The following is a 16,504-nucleotide window of genomic DNA, read 5'->3' as shown; positions in this document are numbered from 1 at the left end:
TTCGGTAATAACATCTGCATTACACTAAATTATTAAATGTGAATTTCAATCTACCTAAGACTCATATACACAAAACTATGAAACAAACAATTTAAGTGGATACTTGTTGATATAAGTACGTATAATACAATCTATACATAGAACTAAAATCTCTAGGAAGAACATGAAAAAGGAAAAGTGTTTAGTAAGCCAAGCTCCTCGCAGTTTCAAAGAAATGAGCCAGGGCTTCCTCTGGCGTCCCTACCAAGACACCGTGTCCTAGGTTTGAGTATATGCCGTGAAGATAGGTCCAGTAATCTTCACTACTCTGACATAGAAAGACATTTTCTTTCAGTTTCTTGAATTAAATATAAAGAACTATTACCTTCAGCTCAACAAAGTAAACTATCCACCTATAAATCTCTTCAGTTAAAGCAGGAATCAGAGATAATAGGTTAGATGGATCAACATTTCCATGGACTCTTAAGTCTCTAACACTGCTCCCCAGTCGCCTCTTTCCATCAGCCATATCTACAGTCCAGTCAAGTCCAATAACATCTGCTGAAGAAGACCCATGTTTCCATTTTGTGTAGAAAACAATAGGCGTGTCTGAATATCTTCTCTTTTACAGCATGAATGATCAGGCAAGCCAAATGAGAAAAAGGAAACGTTAAAACACCAAAAGAGAATCTTTCCAAGTACTCAAGATGGAAAGTACTTAAACTATACCTCTTTGATCCAAGGCTCCCACATCTCGGGAGTCAACTGTCCACCCCGATGAATCGAATATTTGAATGCAGTGAGCTACGTGCTCAACTTTTTACACAACGTACTCTGTGATGACTTTGGTTATATTAGATATTAGAGCTCTCAGTACATTTGGTGCAGTGTCCAAGGAGCTCCAAAAAAACCCAATACCTTAGCATGTTCCTCGACCTCTTGTCTCAGAATGTTGAGAGAGTCTCCAATGAACTGAAGTTTCTCAAGATCAATTGGATGAAATTTCTTTAAACATTCTTCAGGTCTGATGAGATACTGGATCACAGGGCCTTTAACTTCTTCATTGTCAAACAGGAAACCGAAGGCAGGTATAGGAGTGAGGATGCCAGAGAAGATAAATGACATAGTCTGGTATGAACGGAAGCCAAGGCTGCAAAGAGATTACCACGATAAGATCAGTGTTGTCTCTGAAGGAAGGGTGTTTCTGAGCGAGCTTCTGGTAAACAGCGGTATACTTTCCTGCTTGCCCTTTAGCAGTGCTAAGCAACAGTGGATCTGTTAATAATGTAAGAAAGGTTTCTATTAACTGAGGGTACAGATTCATTGATCTCTTTAATGATCATTAGCATAATCACTTAAAAGCTGAAAACTTTGTTATCTATTTCACATTCCAAACAGAGAAAGAAGCACCTTTCAAAAGTTTTGAAAAATAAGAGAAGCAAATATATTTAGAGAAATTGGATTGCAAGAGATACATACCAGAAGAGAAGGAAGAACAATCTACGACGAACTTCCCACTCCAAGCAGCGTTACTGAATCTTCTTGCGTGACAAATTAATCCACGTTTATGGGACTGGATCGAAGAAACCCTTGACCCGATGAGTAACATGTCGACGACTGCAAGCACTATATACCAGAAATAGAAGTCTCCGATTAGATTGGCAATAAACTATAACTTAAATCGTTGTAGGTAACTGTTCTCATACCTGTTTCACAATCATAAGCAGCAGCAGCTCCAGCCCAATTAAACCTCCCCTGTAGTTATGTTTCTTGCTTTCAGAAGATGTACTAAGCGGAAATGGAGCTCTGGTACAGCTAAAGCCAGTGAGAAAAAAAATTGAGCCATTGCAGCCTCCAGGTAGATTTTTCGGAAATGATTTCTAGGGTTTGCGTGGTTTCTCATTTAGCAGAGAAATCAATATGATTTTATATAAGCTAAGAAACAAAGGAAGTGAAAACGCTTCCATGTCTTCGATTGAAAGAAAGGGGATTTAATGAGAATTAGTTGTTGGAGGCTAGAGTTATTGTGGAAGAACGGTTCAGTTGAAGAACGCTTTGGTTTGTTTCTCTCACGAGAACGCTAAGATGAAGTGGATGGTGACGTGGCTAAAGCTAATGTACTCATTGGCATGAATAAAAAAGCTGACGTGGCATGATGTATGCTCTCCGTATTCTGCTTTTAGTAGTGTTATTGATAACTGAAGGTTTAGTTTGGGATATGATATCGGTTTATTTTATTAGGCAATGTTGGTTTAGTTAAGTAGACCGGTTGTATTATTTAAGTAGTGATAATATTGTAATAAATGTAAAGGTCCAAAATGAACTTTATACGAGGCCCAAACTTTGTAGGAGCATCATTCTGGATAATGCCAACGTTGAACTTGTATAAGCTGATAATGTTGAGAAAGTTACTCGAATGTTAAACTTATATAATTATAAGCTGATAATAGTGAGACCTCTTCTGTTGTAGCTAGTAATATAAGAAGCAAGCAAGCTCCATCACAATTGAGAAATATAATTATCCAATGATAAGGCCTAATTTTGAGTGGAGATTCTTGGTGAATTAATTCTCCACATGAGAGTCTTGTATTTGAGTACAACAAAGAAACCATATATATATATATATATATAAACTATTAAATATTGTAAAATATAATAGAATATGATAAATTATTGTGTTATGTCTTGATAACCTACAAGAGAGAAGTATGTATACACAAGACGTAGACCTATTTCAACTACTAACTAGATTTTGACCCGCGCGCCCGCGCGGGTATTATTTTCCGATAATTATGTTCGTTTTATTTGTACTACTTTAGTTTATTGTTGAGACTATATATTTTAATTTGTTACTTTATTGTGTTATATATTTTTGTTCTTAGATGTGTGTTGGATCAGTCATGTAATTATATATCTTTTTTTAAAATGTAAGTATGTATTAATATATCCTCAAATGACCATTATGTAAGTTTTTCTTCCACATCTAGTCTACAAAAGAAGAAATGATTGAAAATAGTTTTATTAAAAGGTATATTTAATCTTATATCCATAAGGTTATCTAATCATAAACTTTGGTTTTAATAAGATAGATGGGAGGAGTTTTCAGGGTGAGGTTTAAAATTTTAAAGAGTAGAAAATAAATACTGAAAGTTTTAAATATTTAAAAGCATTTTAATTTTAAAATTTATTATTTAAAAATAGAAAACGATGAGTAGAAAATTCTTTTGTGTTTTTAGTAAAACATATTTTGGTACTTTTCTTCTTTAAAATTCCTTTTTATGATAAAAACTAAAAATGGTTGTTTAAAAGATTTGGCCATTTAAAATTGTATCTATGTATTGTATATTGTATCTATGCAGATATTTTTGACCACATAAAAAAACTCATATATTAATTTGTACAGAAAGTAAGTATAGTTTATTTTTTTAAATGGTAGTTAATTTGATAATTAATAACATTGGGTTGACAAAAAATTAATAATAATAACATTGGCAATCCTAGACTTTGACATGCGCGCCTGCACGAGTGCATATTTTGAAATATATGTTGATATTTGTTTTTCATGTAATTATTAGAGTTTGACAAAATGAATCCGAGGAACATAACCAATACCGATCCAAAAATATAGTACCAAACCCGAACATAAATTGATTAAATATTTGAATTATTCAAAATTTTGTTATTTAGAGAACCAAATCTGATCCGAACCGAAGTATTCGGTACCCGAATTTATCTAAAAATAGATTTATATACTTATATATATTAATTATTTTTAGATTTAACGTATATAAAACATCAAGAATGATACTTTTAAATTGGTTTAAATACTTGAAAATATATATAGATAGTCAAAAGTAAATATCTGAAATAGTTAAAGTATACTCAAATCACCAAAAATACTTAAAATAATTATTGATTATGTATCCAAAATTTTAAATCAAGCCAATTGATATGTTAAGCTTAGGTATTCTAACATATGTTATTCAAATTTATAGGTAATATATTATTTTATTTATAGATTTTGAGAAATTTAAAATATATCTTATATATTAAAACAGAAGTCATGACTTCTTTTCATGTGTGATTTTTTTAGTTTGGACAATTCCTAAAAAATATCATATTTTACATAAGTTCATTATTATATCTTTTAATATCTTTATCTTCTTATTTGAAATATAAATGAATATATTTAAAATGTTCTAACAAAATCTTTTTAAAATCTTCTTAGAATCTTTTTAAATTTACTTTCAAAAATTAGTTAGTTTTAATTTAAATTATCATAAAATATAATTAGAAATTAAAATTGAATATAGTTTTGGTTTATAAACGAAAATTTAAATAAAATGAAATTAATTAATTTCACAAATACATTTACTAATAATTTTTATATATTTTGTTAGAAATAAATATTTTATTTTATTTTATTTTTTTTCAAATTTGTTTTCTAATAAAATAAAAATCATGATTTTTTGATGAGTGATATTTTTATTTAGACCATCATTTAAATTTTATATTAAATGTATATCACTAATGCTAATATACATAATATTTTTAACTACTTTAGTCATAATATCTTTTATATCTTTTAATTTTTTTTAAAAAATTGTTTTCATATATGTTGTTTCATGCATTAAAAATTTAGTTTAGTAATCAAACGCAAATTCAATAAGACAAATATATAATAAGCAACATATATATGTGATGATTTTAATTTACAACATGAAAAGTATAAAATTATTATATTTGGCATAATTATACAAACATTTAAATATGTGAGTAAAATTAAAAATATATAATAATTATGTAAAACAAATATCTATATATATAAATGTGAAAATGTATACCCGCATGGTTGTGCGGGTGGAAATCTAGTAATGATTTAAAACTTTCAAAATAATTTAAATGGGTTATCCACACGCGAACCAAACCCCCAAAGATCTGAATCGAACTCAAACCAAAATTTAGAAACATCCTAATAGGACTGAAATCTTTGACTCCGAAAACCCGAAACACAAACCGATCAGAACCAAACCCGTATGGGTACCCGAAAGCCCATCCCTAGTCATTATTATATATCGTATATTGTCATCATATAATTAATCGTATTTTATACATACCATCATATAAGTAATCATATAATTAATAGTATTTTATACGTACCATCATATAAATAATTACATATATTATATTTTTAAAACTTAATATGAAATATAAAAACCATAATTTGAGTTGGTATTTCAAATTGGGCTTTGTATTGTATTTTTCTTATATATATATTGACAACATTTTTTATAATGGTTATTGAAAAATAGTTTAGTAAAAATCCATTTTTGAATATATGTATTATTTTTTAATCAATTTTTGATATAAATCAACTTTAAATTATTATTTTGATTTGAAATATGTGTATAAAATTTAAATTTTGTTTTATGGTTAGTTTAGAAAAAAAAAGTTTTAGGCAATTAGATTGATCTATTTTCGTATATTTTAAAACTGACCCAGATAGATAGTTTCTTATAATATGATGGATTTTCAATTTTTCTTAATAACATAAGTCCATTACTTTTTTTCTTAATACTACTATCCTTGTAATAGGATGGATCATGTATCTGTATACACCCGCACGGAGGTACAATCCTATTTTTCAAAATAGGTGTCAACAATAATACCCGCGCGGGCGCGTATATATAACACTATATCTTATTCAATATTAGATACTATTAAACTTGTTTGCGCAAAACATGGTAACAAATTAGTGCAGAATATTTAGCTGGTTGTGTATTTTTAGGATTTCTTGCTGAAATCTCATTGATATATTAAAAATATATTGCGCATAAATCGTTAAGGAAGGTGTATTTATTTGGTTTTAGTGTTTACGTGGAGAGAAAGAATGAATGAAACAGAAAGGTAATATTCGATCTGTTAGACGGAATAATATATTTTCGGTCCCAAATTTATGGTAACGAAATGATTTGGTGGTTAAGCAAGATATTTTCAAAAAGATGATCACATGTTTCATTTTAAAAAACATGAAAAGTGGGCTTACGTTTAAGATTTTGTAAATGGGCCACGTGATTTATAATTTATGGTAAAAGGGTTATGTTTTTGAAATTACTAAAATGAATCTAATTATACATGTTTCCAAACACATTTCATTAAGACTGCTATTTAAGTTTCCAAACAATCCTATTTTGTACTTGAGTTTTAATAAGATAGATAGAACTTATCCAAATCTTTTGATATATATATCTAAATTATCTAATTCTTATCACAATAAGATTTATATAATATTTTTCTGTTTGGGTTTCATATATTTCATGGATTTCATTTCGTAATCGGACTTCAACGGTCCATAACAGTTGGTTCGCAAGATACACATCTTGCTCTTTAATATATCTCTAATACTCTTTGCATGATAAACATGGGAATGCAACACACAAATCTGCAATCACAAAGTAGACCATGTATGTCGTGGATACTATGTCGAAGATATAAATCAGTAGGTTCTTCCGAATAAAAACTTCGACTTAAACAAGGTGGGATGAATACTTCAACTATTCTTCGGTCTTCACAATGGATATAATGGACGCAACTGCAGCTCCAAAAAATAATCTTCGAGATCCATAACTCAATCTAAACAGCTTAACCTAAAAACTTAGTGTTCCAGTAAAATTTCCCCGTAATGGTTAAATTATAACCACAATATTACAAACTATCGAATAACAAAACATCTTAAGAAATTCTAAACTATAGAAAATCTTTGATAAATGATAACCCATGTGAAACCCACTACCCTTAAATACCATTAAATCTCTCGTTATTCCTGCACTCATCACAACCAAACTATAATTCATATATTAAACAAAACCTGTGAAAGCTATTAAGCAAACACCCACTAAAACTAAACTATAAACTAGGAATAAAAACTAAAGTCCATAACTTTAAACTAAAAAACACATGACACGTTGGTTGCATGATCACACATCATCATCCTCAAGACACAACCATAACCACGCTTTTATGAAACGTGATATAGTAACGTGACTTCGAACTACATGATCTTCTGGATCGTCAGCGTCACCACTTTCTTTGCCATGTCAACACCACCGATGATTAGTATCTTTCAAGCTTAAAATCAAGAACTTATAAACATTAACTGCAGGTCTTAGATAAGTATAGTGTGAAGTTGTGTTAAGCGTTTTAATTGATTTCATCTAATTTATATTGTTTATTTTATTTAGTGGATTCGACCGTACGTTCTAATGAAAAAATAGCATTTTTCAAAATTGACTTGAAAATTCATCACTTAAATTTAGCCATGTCTTGTTCTTTATCTTCACTTCTATGACGTCTTTTTTACCAAAGGCTTTCAGTTTAGCCTTGTCGTGTCCTTTATCTTTCACTTATATTATTTATAAGGTTATAATTACTTTTTGTTTCTAGATTTATATGCTAACAAATAGCTAAGAACTAGAAAAAGATCAATCAATTAGCATTAGAAAATTATTGTCTGTGTGACACTCTTTCGTTTCCTTGCTTTCTTTGAAAAATCTGTTTTTTTCTAATCCAAATTGGTTAGCGGTGTTTTTGGAATCTCACGTTTTCTGAAATGTGAAATATAGGTTTTTTGTAGAAAATGTGTGAAATACAGGCTTTGAAGTAGATAAATATTTTTATTCTTGAAAAATCGATAAATATTTTCTTATGGCCAGTTTATGTTGTTTTTCAAACAAATTGTTTCTGAGGGTATTTTCTAGCAAAACGTTATGAAGAAAGTAGTTAACTAACGACAGAAAAATCCTCGAGTATGGCCTTGTATTATGTCAAAATCTGAAATAATTTTAATTTATTTATTTTTCTATTTTGAAACTAAGGTGTCTTCATTGATTAACAATGGCCGTGATCTCTTACGGATCATTCGAAATTATTTAACAAAGCAACCTGCTGCCAATAATTATGTTAATAACTATATATTTATGCATAAATATCTGAGCAGAGACTTTTAGCAACTGCGAAAACGAAATAAGCGACGGCCATCGTGTGATTGATGAATAGATGACTGTATAAATAAAACAAAATAATCTACTAAATCATAATAACGGGGATGAGGTTCACATGGAATACAACAAATAATGAGATTAGTTTAATGATCAAACGCTGTCTTCTTCAACAGATACTCAACCATTTTCTCTACAAATAGGGCTAAAGAGGTCACAGGGGAACTCACTCCTCTCTCAAACACCTATTTTCTCAAGATAAGCATTAATTATCAGAGGTAGAAAGAATGGCTGAGGCGGCACCAACTGAGGCGTCTAGTTTGGTCGGAAAGCTTGAGACAGAAGTGGAGATCAAAGCTTCGGCTGGAAAGTTTCATCACATGTTTGCAGGCAGACCACATCATGTCTCCAAAGCATCTCCAGGTAACATTCAAGGTTGTGACCTGCATGAAGGGGACTGGGGCAAAGTCGGCTCTATCGTCTACTGGAACTACGTTCATGGCAAGTCAACTTCATACACTTTTTTCTTATTATCATTGGATTCTTATTAAACCGCAATTTCTTAAGTCTAATTTACCACGTATGCGGTATGCCACTGTCTATATCATGTAGTGCAATATATAAAGCGTTCTGTCTAGCGTAAACTAATTTTGAACTCCCATTAAACTACTATCACTTACTTTATAATAATAGGAGGAATCTAAGATTTCCCATTTTTAGTAATATTACCGCTATATGTGGATCTCATATACCCACGAGGCGATGACCAATATATGTATATATATACTTAATAATACTACACTTGAATACATGTACATATAATAAGATTTTGAACTAACATTCAAGGTATTCTTAAAGTCAAACAAATGAAAAGTATTAAATAATTGGTGCAGACGGGGAGGCCAAGGTGGCAAAGGAGAGGATCGAGGCAGTGGAGCCGGAGAAGAACTTGATCACGTTCAGGGTTATAGAAGGTGATCTGATGAAAGAGTACAAAAGCTTCTTGCTCACGATCCAGGTGACCCCTAAGCATGGAGGGCCGGGGAGTATTGTGCACTGGCACCTTGAGTACGAGAAGATTAGCGAGGAGGTTGCTCATCCCGAGACTCTCCTCCAGTTCTGTGTTGAAGTCTCCAAAGAGATCGACGAACATCTCTTGTCTGAGGAATAGAGGAGAGTACCCCTCGTGTAAAAATCCTATCAGTACTTGTATGTGCGGTTGAGCATTTCGATTTCAGTCTTTGAAAATTTAATAATTAAAAAAGTGTTTAATAATTAATTATATAAATAAATATATATATGTATATATATATATGATGAATTCTGCTATTTACTATGTGTAAATGTTTCATGTTTGTCTTTAGTGAAGCTATAAATCATGTGATATATGTTTGGATCAATAAGCCTCGTTTTCTGCTTTCATAGTTTTATATATTCATTTTTATCCGGGCATTTCCAACCTATTATTATTTTCATCTCTATAATAGTATTTAAAGATGAAATTTTTCCAACCCTTTTTTTTCTGTAATAGAAATCTTTTTTTCTTTTGGAGATTAATATTTTTAAAAAAATATATTGGAGTATTACTATTTTAGAAAAATATATTATCTCTATTATAGAGTTTCTGTATTTTAAATGTGAAAATAGCAAAATACATTGAAAATGATCTCAATAACACGTAAATATACGTGGATTTGAATATAGGTTGACATTACGATACTAACACACACAAATTAATCAAGCGAGCATCCGAAGACAATGATAAACTTACAAGAAAGTATCAATAGTAGTCAAATGGTTCAAAATCAAATAATAGGCCAATAGACCCGTTGACAGAAGATAATGCGAATGTGATAATTGTTTGCACTGAGATTATATCTCATTTATGGTACCTGCATCTATATACTTACCATTCATGTTTTTGCTATTCAGTTGTTTCATTACTCTTTTAAGTTTAATTACTAGGTAAAAGTTTCAGTATAAATGATGATTATTCCTTTTTTTTTTAACTCTTTTGGTTTTGTTACACTAACTCTTTGAAGATTTTGTACGAGTAGTTGGTATTTGCAATATTTACATTGACCATATTTGAAATAGACAGATCTAAGAAGCCTAAAGATAACTATTTAATAACAAACAAAATTTTATCATTGAGGGAGAGATGAGGAATTCAATATAAGTGAGTGTATAATATTCTGTATCCTTCGTCATCCCTTTCTTATTAATGGAGAAGCAATTTGAAAAAAATAACCTTTGAAATGTAAATTATTTACAAGCATGCCATGCTGAGGTGACAGTCTTATAGTCCTTCTCAGCTTACATAATTAACCACCCTTTATTCACTAGAGTATTTACATCAAATGCCATTACCATCCAATCTTATACAATTAATCGCTGGCCCTTTTATATCAAACTACCTTATATTAAAACTAACATAGTAGTACGTAATACATGAGTACTCTCCTCTCTAATTTGCCATACGTATTACTCCATTTACGCATGCACTATGTTTCATCACAGCCATATACTGGACTATAAAATATCATCTACCTAAACAATCAAATACACATATATTTAGATTTTATGAGACTATTTTCTCACACATTATTTGAGAAAAATATATCAAAATAAAGACCATTTAACCATTTTAGACAAACACATGAGCTCTCTACTTGCAAAATGAGGCGTATGTTCTATTGTAATGGCTATTACCGCAAACCGAAATGGTGAAATTTAAACGAACCGATTTGAATTTGGTATATATGCCGGTTTATGCAAGTGAGATAAGAATGTTTCTAGCCTAATTACTGGAACTATACGTCCCTTAAATATGTTCAACGTGGCCATTATTATTTTAGGTTAGTATATATACAGTTTTGACTATATTAATTATTTAAAATGCATTGTATCCCTTATATATGGTAAAATTTCTGGTGATTCCGCAAGTCAATAATAAATTTATTGAGAATATAAAATCTATGACCTATATATGGCAAATATTGCTGAGATTGTGCGTTAATTTTTAGAGTGATTGACAAGCTAAATCTATTTCATTAATTGGTTTAAATTACGAATATACTCTCCTTAATTCTATGTTTTCCTCCTATATAGCCCAATGGGGAGTGATCATTTCATCATTCACTAAACCAGAGCAAAATCTTTGATCCTTCCCAAAACTTAGAAATTCACCATGGCTGCGATGAACCATATCTCAGACCTGAGACCTTTCCAATCAATGTAGAAGGCTAAGGTAATTTTGACCCAGCTATGGAAGTAGTTTTCAGCTGTGGGTGGTGAGACAATTGAGATGGTCTTTGTATGCTAAAGTAAGTTTAATAATATATATGATGTTTCATTGCATGAATTATGTTCGGTATTATATAGTATGTAAGGTTTCTTACTATTTTGTGTTCATCTTTAATAAGCTGACAAGATTCATAGAATCGTGAAGAAGGACGAAGTGCGGCAATTCGTCCATGTGTTACAGCAGGGGTAATTCGTCGATGTGTATTAATATAAGGATTATGTATAAACTTAGGAGCTGATTGTTTTGCATTTTTTAATATAAGGGTCTATGACGTTGCATGGTGGTTCATCTCAGCACTCTGACTCTAATGATCTGACAACAGCCAAGATCAGGACTCTGTTACAAGATCAGCGTGTACTATAAATGTCAAGAAGGAGAAGTTTGAAAAAGTGGGTCGAGTGAGACTAGGCGTTATGGGAGGTGTGAGCAGAGGCTTATGTTTGCATTAGTTCTTTGAGTTTTTTTTTTCGTTTTTGTTTTAAATTTCTGGATTTTAGTTCGTTTTGTGGTTTCTTTAAACCATCATATCATTTGTACTTCAAGTTTAAGTAACGGTTCGTTTAAGCCTCTGCTCTTTATGAATTTTCTATTTCTTATGCTTGGTTAAATAATTGTCTGAATTCTTATGTTGAAAAGATTTGGTTGAAATATTTTAACAGAGTTCTTTATGAAGTTTTCAAATCACTGCCGTGCGTTCAATCCTAAATCGTCTACTCCTAATGGAGTTGTGGTATGATTATAAACCAGAAGTTCAATCCTAAAGATGCAGCCAACATGGACGACACATTCATTACGAGATATATAGTCTCCTACAATTTTGACAGTATTGAATACTAACCTCTGTTCACGGCATTTGATGGTTAAATATATTTCTTGCTTTTGACCATAGTTGAATCCATGAATATTGAAGATTCTCAATGACAGCGGGATCAGTAGTCTACATACATGAAACAAAACATATCCCCAATTTAAAACAAATATAATATCAATCAATCTCAGTATGAACGCAGTAGAATCAACATTGCCATTATCCGTGGCTACTCTCATGCAAACTATTTACACAACTGCAGGGACACCAGTTGAGCCCTGAAAATAGTCCCAGAAAGATGACATTACAATCGTACACAAGCTGACTTCTCAATGAGATTGATCATCCCTTAAACTGTGGGTACCTGTAGAATCAGCCGAGCAGGTTTGAAGGGAATCTCCTGCAGCGTTTAAAAAGATATACAAACCCAAAGTTTAGAACTTTCCTGTGAGATAATAACTTGGTAAACATGAAATTGAAAGGTTGAGATTGATACCTTACCATTCACATGTCTACAAAAAGTAATTTTCAACCAAAGCCATTGAAATATCCTCAGGTGATGGTCGATCTACAATTAGAGAAGATAGGTATATGAACATGACTACATGATAAAGAATTAAAAAAGGATTATTACCGCGCGGAACCCTAATCGTTTAATATGAAAATTTCTAAACAAATATTTAGAAAACCAAACCTTTATTTCGAGTATATCGATTTGGCTCTTAGAATAGAGTGAATTGTTTTGATAAACACAAAATCTCCTCTTTTGGTCTGGATTTCGAATAAGGATCTTCCAAACAAACTTGAATCATGATGAACATCGAGGAAGAAGAGTTGACTGATAGACACCAACAGAGAAAGAAAATAAAGCATTAAAGACTTTTCAGTTTTGCTGAACCCATTATTTTGTTACCGGCAATATTTAGTTAATAATGGGCTTTATTATTAATGTTTTGACTGGGCCATAGTTGATGTGTTTTGGGTATTTAATCTAAGACACATAACTTTATATGTCGGTATATTATTTTGTGTCAACATATTTAGTTAACTATCTCCAGCCAAAAGCTTGCCTACTAACCTTGATTAATAATTCATAAAAAAATAGAAAATAATATATTTACAAGGTTTAGGCTTATGGATTAGCTACTATTTTAAACAATACAACAAATACTTTTGAAGTGTTCGTATACATACCAGTGATAAAGTGTGAAGTTCTAAACATGTTAATCACCATGTTATGTGACTGACTAATATATAGAAAAATATACTTGATATGATAGCTATTAATTTCCAGATAACTGAGAGACACCGACAAAGAAAGAAAATAAATCCATGTGATTTTTTGTTAACACGTTACAGCAGCAATTTCCGGGTATAGTTCAGTTAGGTACTGGGATTTAGTCAATCGATGTTCATTGGTCCATATTTTATGTGTTTTGGATTATTGCCTTCAGATATAGCAATTTATTTACGCATTTGTTTTCTGTCCATATTTTTAGATATAATTCATCATTTTTTGCTGTAACAATAAAAACATAAATCAGAAAAGTCATATATTGCAAAATTGTAGAATTGAGTTGAGTTCTTAAAAGACATTCAGAAAGATAAAATTTAAGTAGATAAACAGCTTCAAGATAAACAAAAGAAACAAATTTTAAGTTGAGGAAGCTGTATTTAACAGATTATTGTTACGTAATCACTACCGATTTACATGGAATTGAACAAATTGGATTTTTCTAACTCTAATCCCCTTTCACGCAAACATAGCGATGTTCAGCAAATGGCAATTCCAACTCAACCTCAAATTTTGAGGTTGTAAATAAGAAAATCTCAAATTTAAAGTTTTACTATTCAGAAACTTAAAACTATCTTTTATTTTTTATAAGTTCTTATCTTTATTTCTTTTCACAAATATATATATACTAAGTTTAATTTATAATAACTTAAGTACACCAAAATAAAATATAATATGATAAATATTACATAACATTAAAATAAAGTTCACACAATAAAAAAATATATTAAATAAAGCTAACACAAAATAAAAAAGCATTCTATATGTATATAAATTTCTAAAAATTTTGTGTATGCATGGTGTTTTATTATATATATATATATATATTTTTTTTTTATATATTATCTTTTATTATAGAATATGACATTATTATGTGCTGTATAATATATTAAATGTATGTTTTATATGCATTCGTGAAGTTTTATCATTATTAGTAATTTTTGTTAATGTAAAAGATTATAATGTAAATAAATAAGTCTCTAAATATTTATTTTGAGAATTCATGGTTGGAACAATCAACCTTTAAATCTTCGTTTTGAAGTTTTGCTCCATTTAAAATAAATTTTTGGTTTGGAGTTACTCTTAGACACTTCTTAAGTCCACTAAAATGAAATCCAACAAATATAGTCCACTAAAATATATATATTCAAAGGGCCACCCAATAAACAAAATTTTTTATTCGTAAACATTTGGTACTACTTAAAAAATTCTGTGCATTCCTTTTAAATTCTATTTATTATTTACTTTTTCAATAAACACACCATGCAAATTACAATTCACTACTTACATGTGTTTAACATATTATGCATGTTTATATCCATTAATTTTATACAAAATATCTACAAAATGTTAAGTTCATAATAAATTTTCAAATCAAACTCTTATTCCGCGCAAGGCGCGGGTCTTATGCTAGTATATCATTATCACAAAACATCAACTTATCATTTCAGCAAGCACACATACTCATCACACAAATTCCATTCCTATATAAAGCATCAACCTGATTTCTGATAGCTAACGAATATGATAGAGTTTTTGCAACTTTACGCCAGCTTCTTAAAATTCATGATGCACATACTTAAAATAAGAGTGTTTAGTGAAAAAGCAAAGACGATCTAAAATTTATGTGTCATGTACGTAGTTATATATGCATATCGCTCTTGGTCTTGTTCGTGTTTGAACACAGAAGAATGTGGCTTCTCACATGTAACGGTTTGCCGTAATCAAACAGATTCACATAAGAGATTAAAAGAGTCAATATACAAAAAAAAAGGAGAGGTAAACCAACCTTTCGGGAACATAATTGTTAGATATCAATTTTACTTTGATTTAGTTAGTGCCATGAAACTAACTAAAGAGAGTAGGCCTGGGCAGTGATAGGTTGTTGTTTGTGCTCTCGATTCAGTCTGTCGGGTTTGCGAATGGAGGCCTGGGCAGTGATAGGTTATCCCGGTGCTAAGCGGGCGTGTTGTTCATCTTAGCCGACTTATCTCCCTCTTTTTTGCAGAAACTAAATGGTTTTGTAGCTGGAATTGTCTCCCTCGGTCTTTCCAGCGGTTTAGTGAACCTGTCGGCTTCCCTCACAGTTTGCTTCCTTTTCTCTCTTGTACCGTTCGGTTTAGAGCTTAAGCGTCAGTTAATATTATGAGCTTCAAGAGATCATTGAATACCAGCTACTCCGGCGATGTCATGAGAAGTCCGGCAACTGAGGCATCAAGGTAAACTCCACCTTCATGAATTGATTAACATCAACGGTGTATGATATTCTACGGATTCCGGATCGGTGTAGCGGATGGCGTCGTCTAGTGGGCGTGCGAAGTTAGTCCCGCTGTGTTTGATTTAGGACACTTTGGTTGAATGAAGTTTGTAATTTGACATTGTTATTCCCGTGTTTTGGATTGATAAAAAAAAGAAATACTAAAGAGAGTAAATGAGAAGTCTGAATGATGATGTGTAAGTGACATGTAAATTTGTTTTGTTTCTACTGGTTATTTAATTTTTTTCATTTATTGAGGAGTCATCTCTAAACAGTTCAAAAATGTTGAGGTGTCTTTCTTTGGAGATGTACTGGTGGTATTATAGTGCTGATTTAGTTGAGTTATTTATTTGATTAATGTTATCGTTTCATGACTTAGCTAGTCTACTGTTGATATTTGGTTGTTTCATGATTCAGATAATCTACTATTCTTATGTAGTAATTAAAGAGACACATCAAACTAATTTTAGAATCAAGCACCTGCCTACAAATGTTTGAATCATGATTTAGATAACCAATAGACGTTGTTAATATAAAATAATTAAATCAAAATTACCTATAGATTGAAGATATTAATGTCTTGAAATAGTTGTGTGGAGCAATTCTCTTTCTCGGAAGACAACAGATATTTTTACGTTTGAAACGATTTATATTTGGTAGAAACACTAGGTTTCATTACTGAGTGAACGTATCTAGCAAACAACTCAGAAATCAAGAGTATTGCTAACTTTGAAAATTTCAACACGTTTAGGGCTCAAGATCTCTTTCGGTCGTGGACAGTCTTAACTGCCTATGACTGAATCATTTCTACCCTACCAGAGTACAGCTAGTACTCCCTTACGTCATTTTCACTAGGAGATGG

At 31.0% G+C, this 16,504-nt stretch overlaps 2 protein-coding genes and 1 long non-coding RNA gene across 3 annotated transcripts; 1 reads left to right on the top strand and 2 right to left on the bottom strand.

Annotated features, from left to right (window-relative positions):
• Nucleotides 1-181: 181 nt before the first annotated feature.
• On the bottom strand, nucleotides 182-1,104 carry LOC106410804 (uroporphyrinogen decarboxylase 1, chloroplastic-like). Its single transcript, XM_048752238.1, has 4 exons — nucleotides 898-1,104; nucleotides 709-783; nucleotides 365-601; nucleotides 182-307 (listed from the first exon to the last, which is right to left on the bottom strand). The coding sequence occupies exons 1-4, from the start codon at nucleotides 1,102-1,104 to the stop codon at nucleotides 182-184; spliced, it is 645 nt and encodes a 214-aa protein (XP_048608195.1).
• A 6,833-nt stretch (nucleotides 1,105-7,937) lies between these two features.
• LOC106395123 (MLP-like protein 34) lies at nucleotides 7,938-9,496 on the top strand. The gene is made up of 2 exons (XM_013835648.3): nucleotides 7,938-8,477; nucleotides 8,870-9,496. Exons 1-2 carry the CDS (start codon nucleotides 8,264-8,266, stop codon nucleotides 9,145-9,147), a joined length of 492 nt encoding a protein of 163 aa, XP_013691102.1. The 5' UTR covers nucleotides 7,938-8,263; the 3' UTR covers nucleotides 9,148-9,496.
• A 716-nt stretch (nucleotides 9,497-10,212) lies between these two features.
• On the bottom strand, nucleotides 10,213-13,008 carry LOC106395099. The gene is made up of 5 exons (XR_007323544.1): nucleotides 12,786-13,008; nucleotides 12,593-12,659; nucleotides 12,456-12,491; nucleotides 12,122-12,369; nucleotides 10,213-10,526 (listed from the first exon to the last, which is right to left on the bottom strand). It is a non-coding gene; the product is annotated as an uncharacterized LOC106395099 (long non-coding RNA).
• Nucleotides 13,009-16,504: the final 3,496 nt, after the last annotated feature.

Source organism: Brassica napus, chromosome A2 (genome assembly GCF_020379485.1).
Source record: "Brassica napus cultivar Da-Ae chromosome A2, Da-Ae, whole genome shotgun sequence".
In the NCBI taxonomy this organism is placed as follows: domain Eukaryota; kingdom Viridiplantae; phylum Streptophyta; class Magnoliopsida; order Brassicales; family Brassicaceae; genus Brassica; species Brassica napus.
Note: the sequence above shows the minus strand (reverse complement) of the source record. Positions and strands in the feature narration are given on the sequence as shown.

Bases quoted from the DNA above. Each gene is read 5' to 3' on its own strand.
- LOC106410804 (XM_048752238.1), bottom strand. From the start codon at position 1,104: ATGTCATTTATCTTCTCTGGCATCCTCACTCCTATACCTGCCTTCGGT. The intron at 784-897 runs GTATTGGGTTTT...TTGAGCACGTAG, and splicing joins AGGTCGAGGAACATGCTAAG to CTCACTGCATTCAAATATTC. The intron at 308-364 runs GTAATAGTTCTT...TTTCTATGTCAG, and splicing joins TTTACTTTGTTGAGCTGAAG to AGTAGTGAAGATTACTGGAC.
- LOC106395123 (XM_013835648.3), top strand. From the start codon at position 8,264: ATGGCTGAGGCGGCACCAACTGAGGCGTCTAGTTTGGTCGGAAAGCTT. The intron at 8,478-8,869 runs GCAAGTCAACTT...TAATTGGTGCAG, and splicing joins CTACTGGAACTACGTTCATG to ACGGGGAGGCCAAGGTGGCA.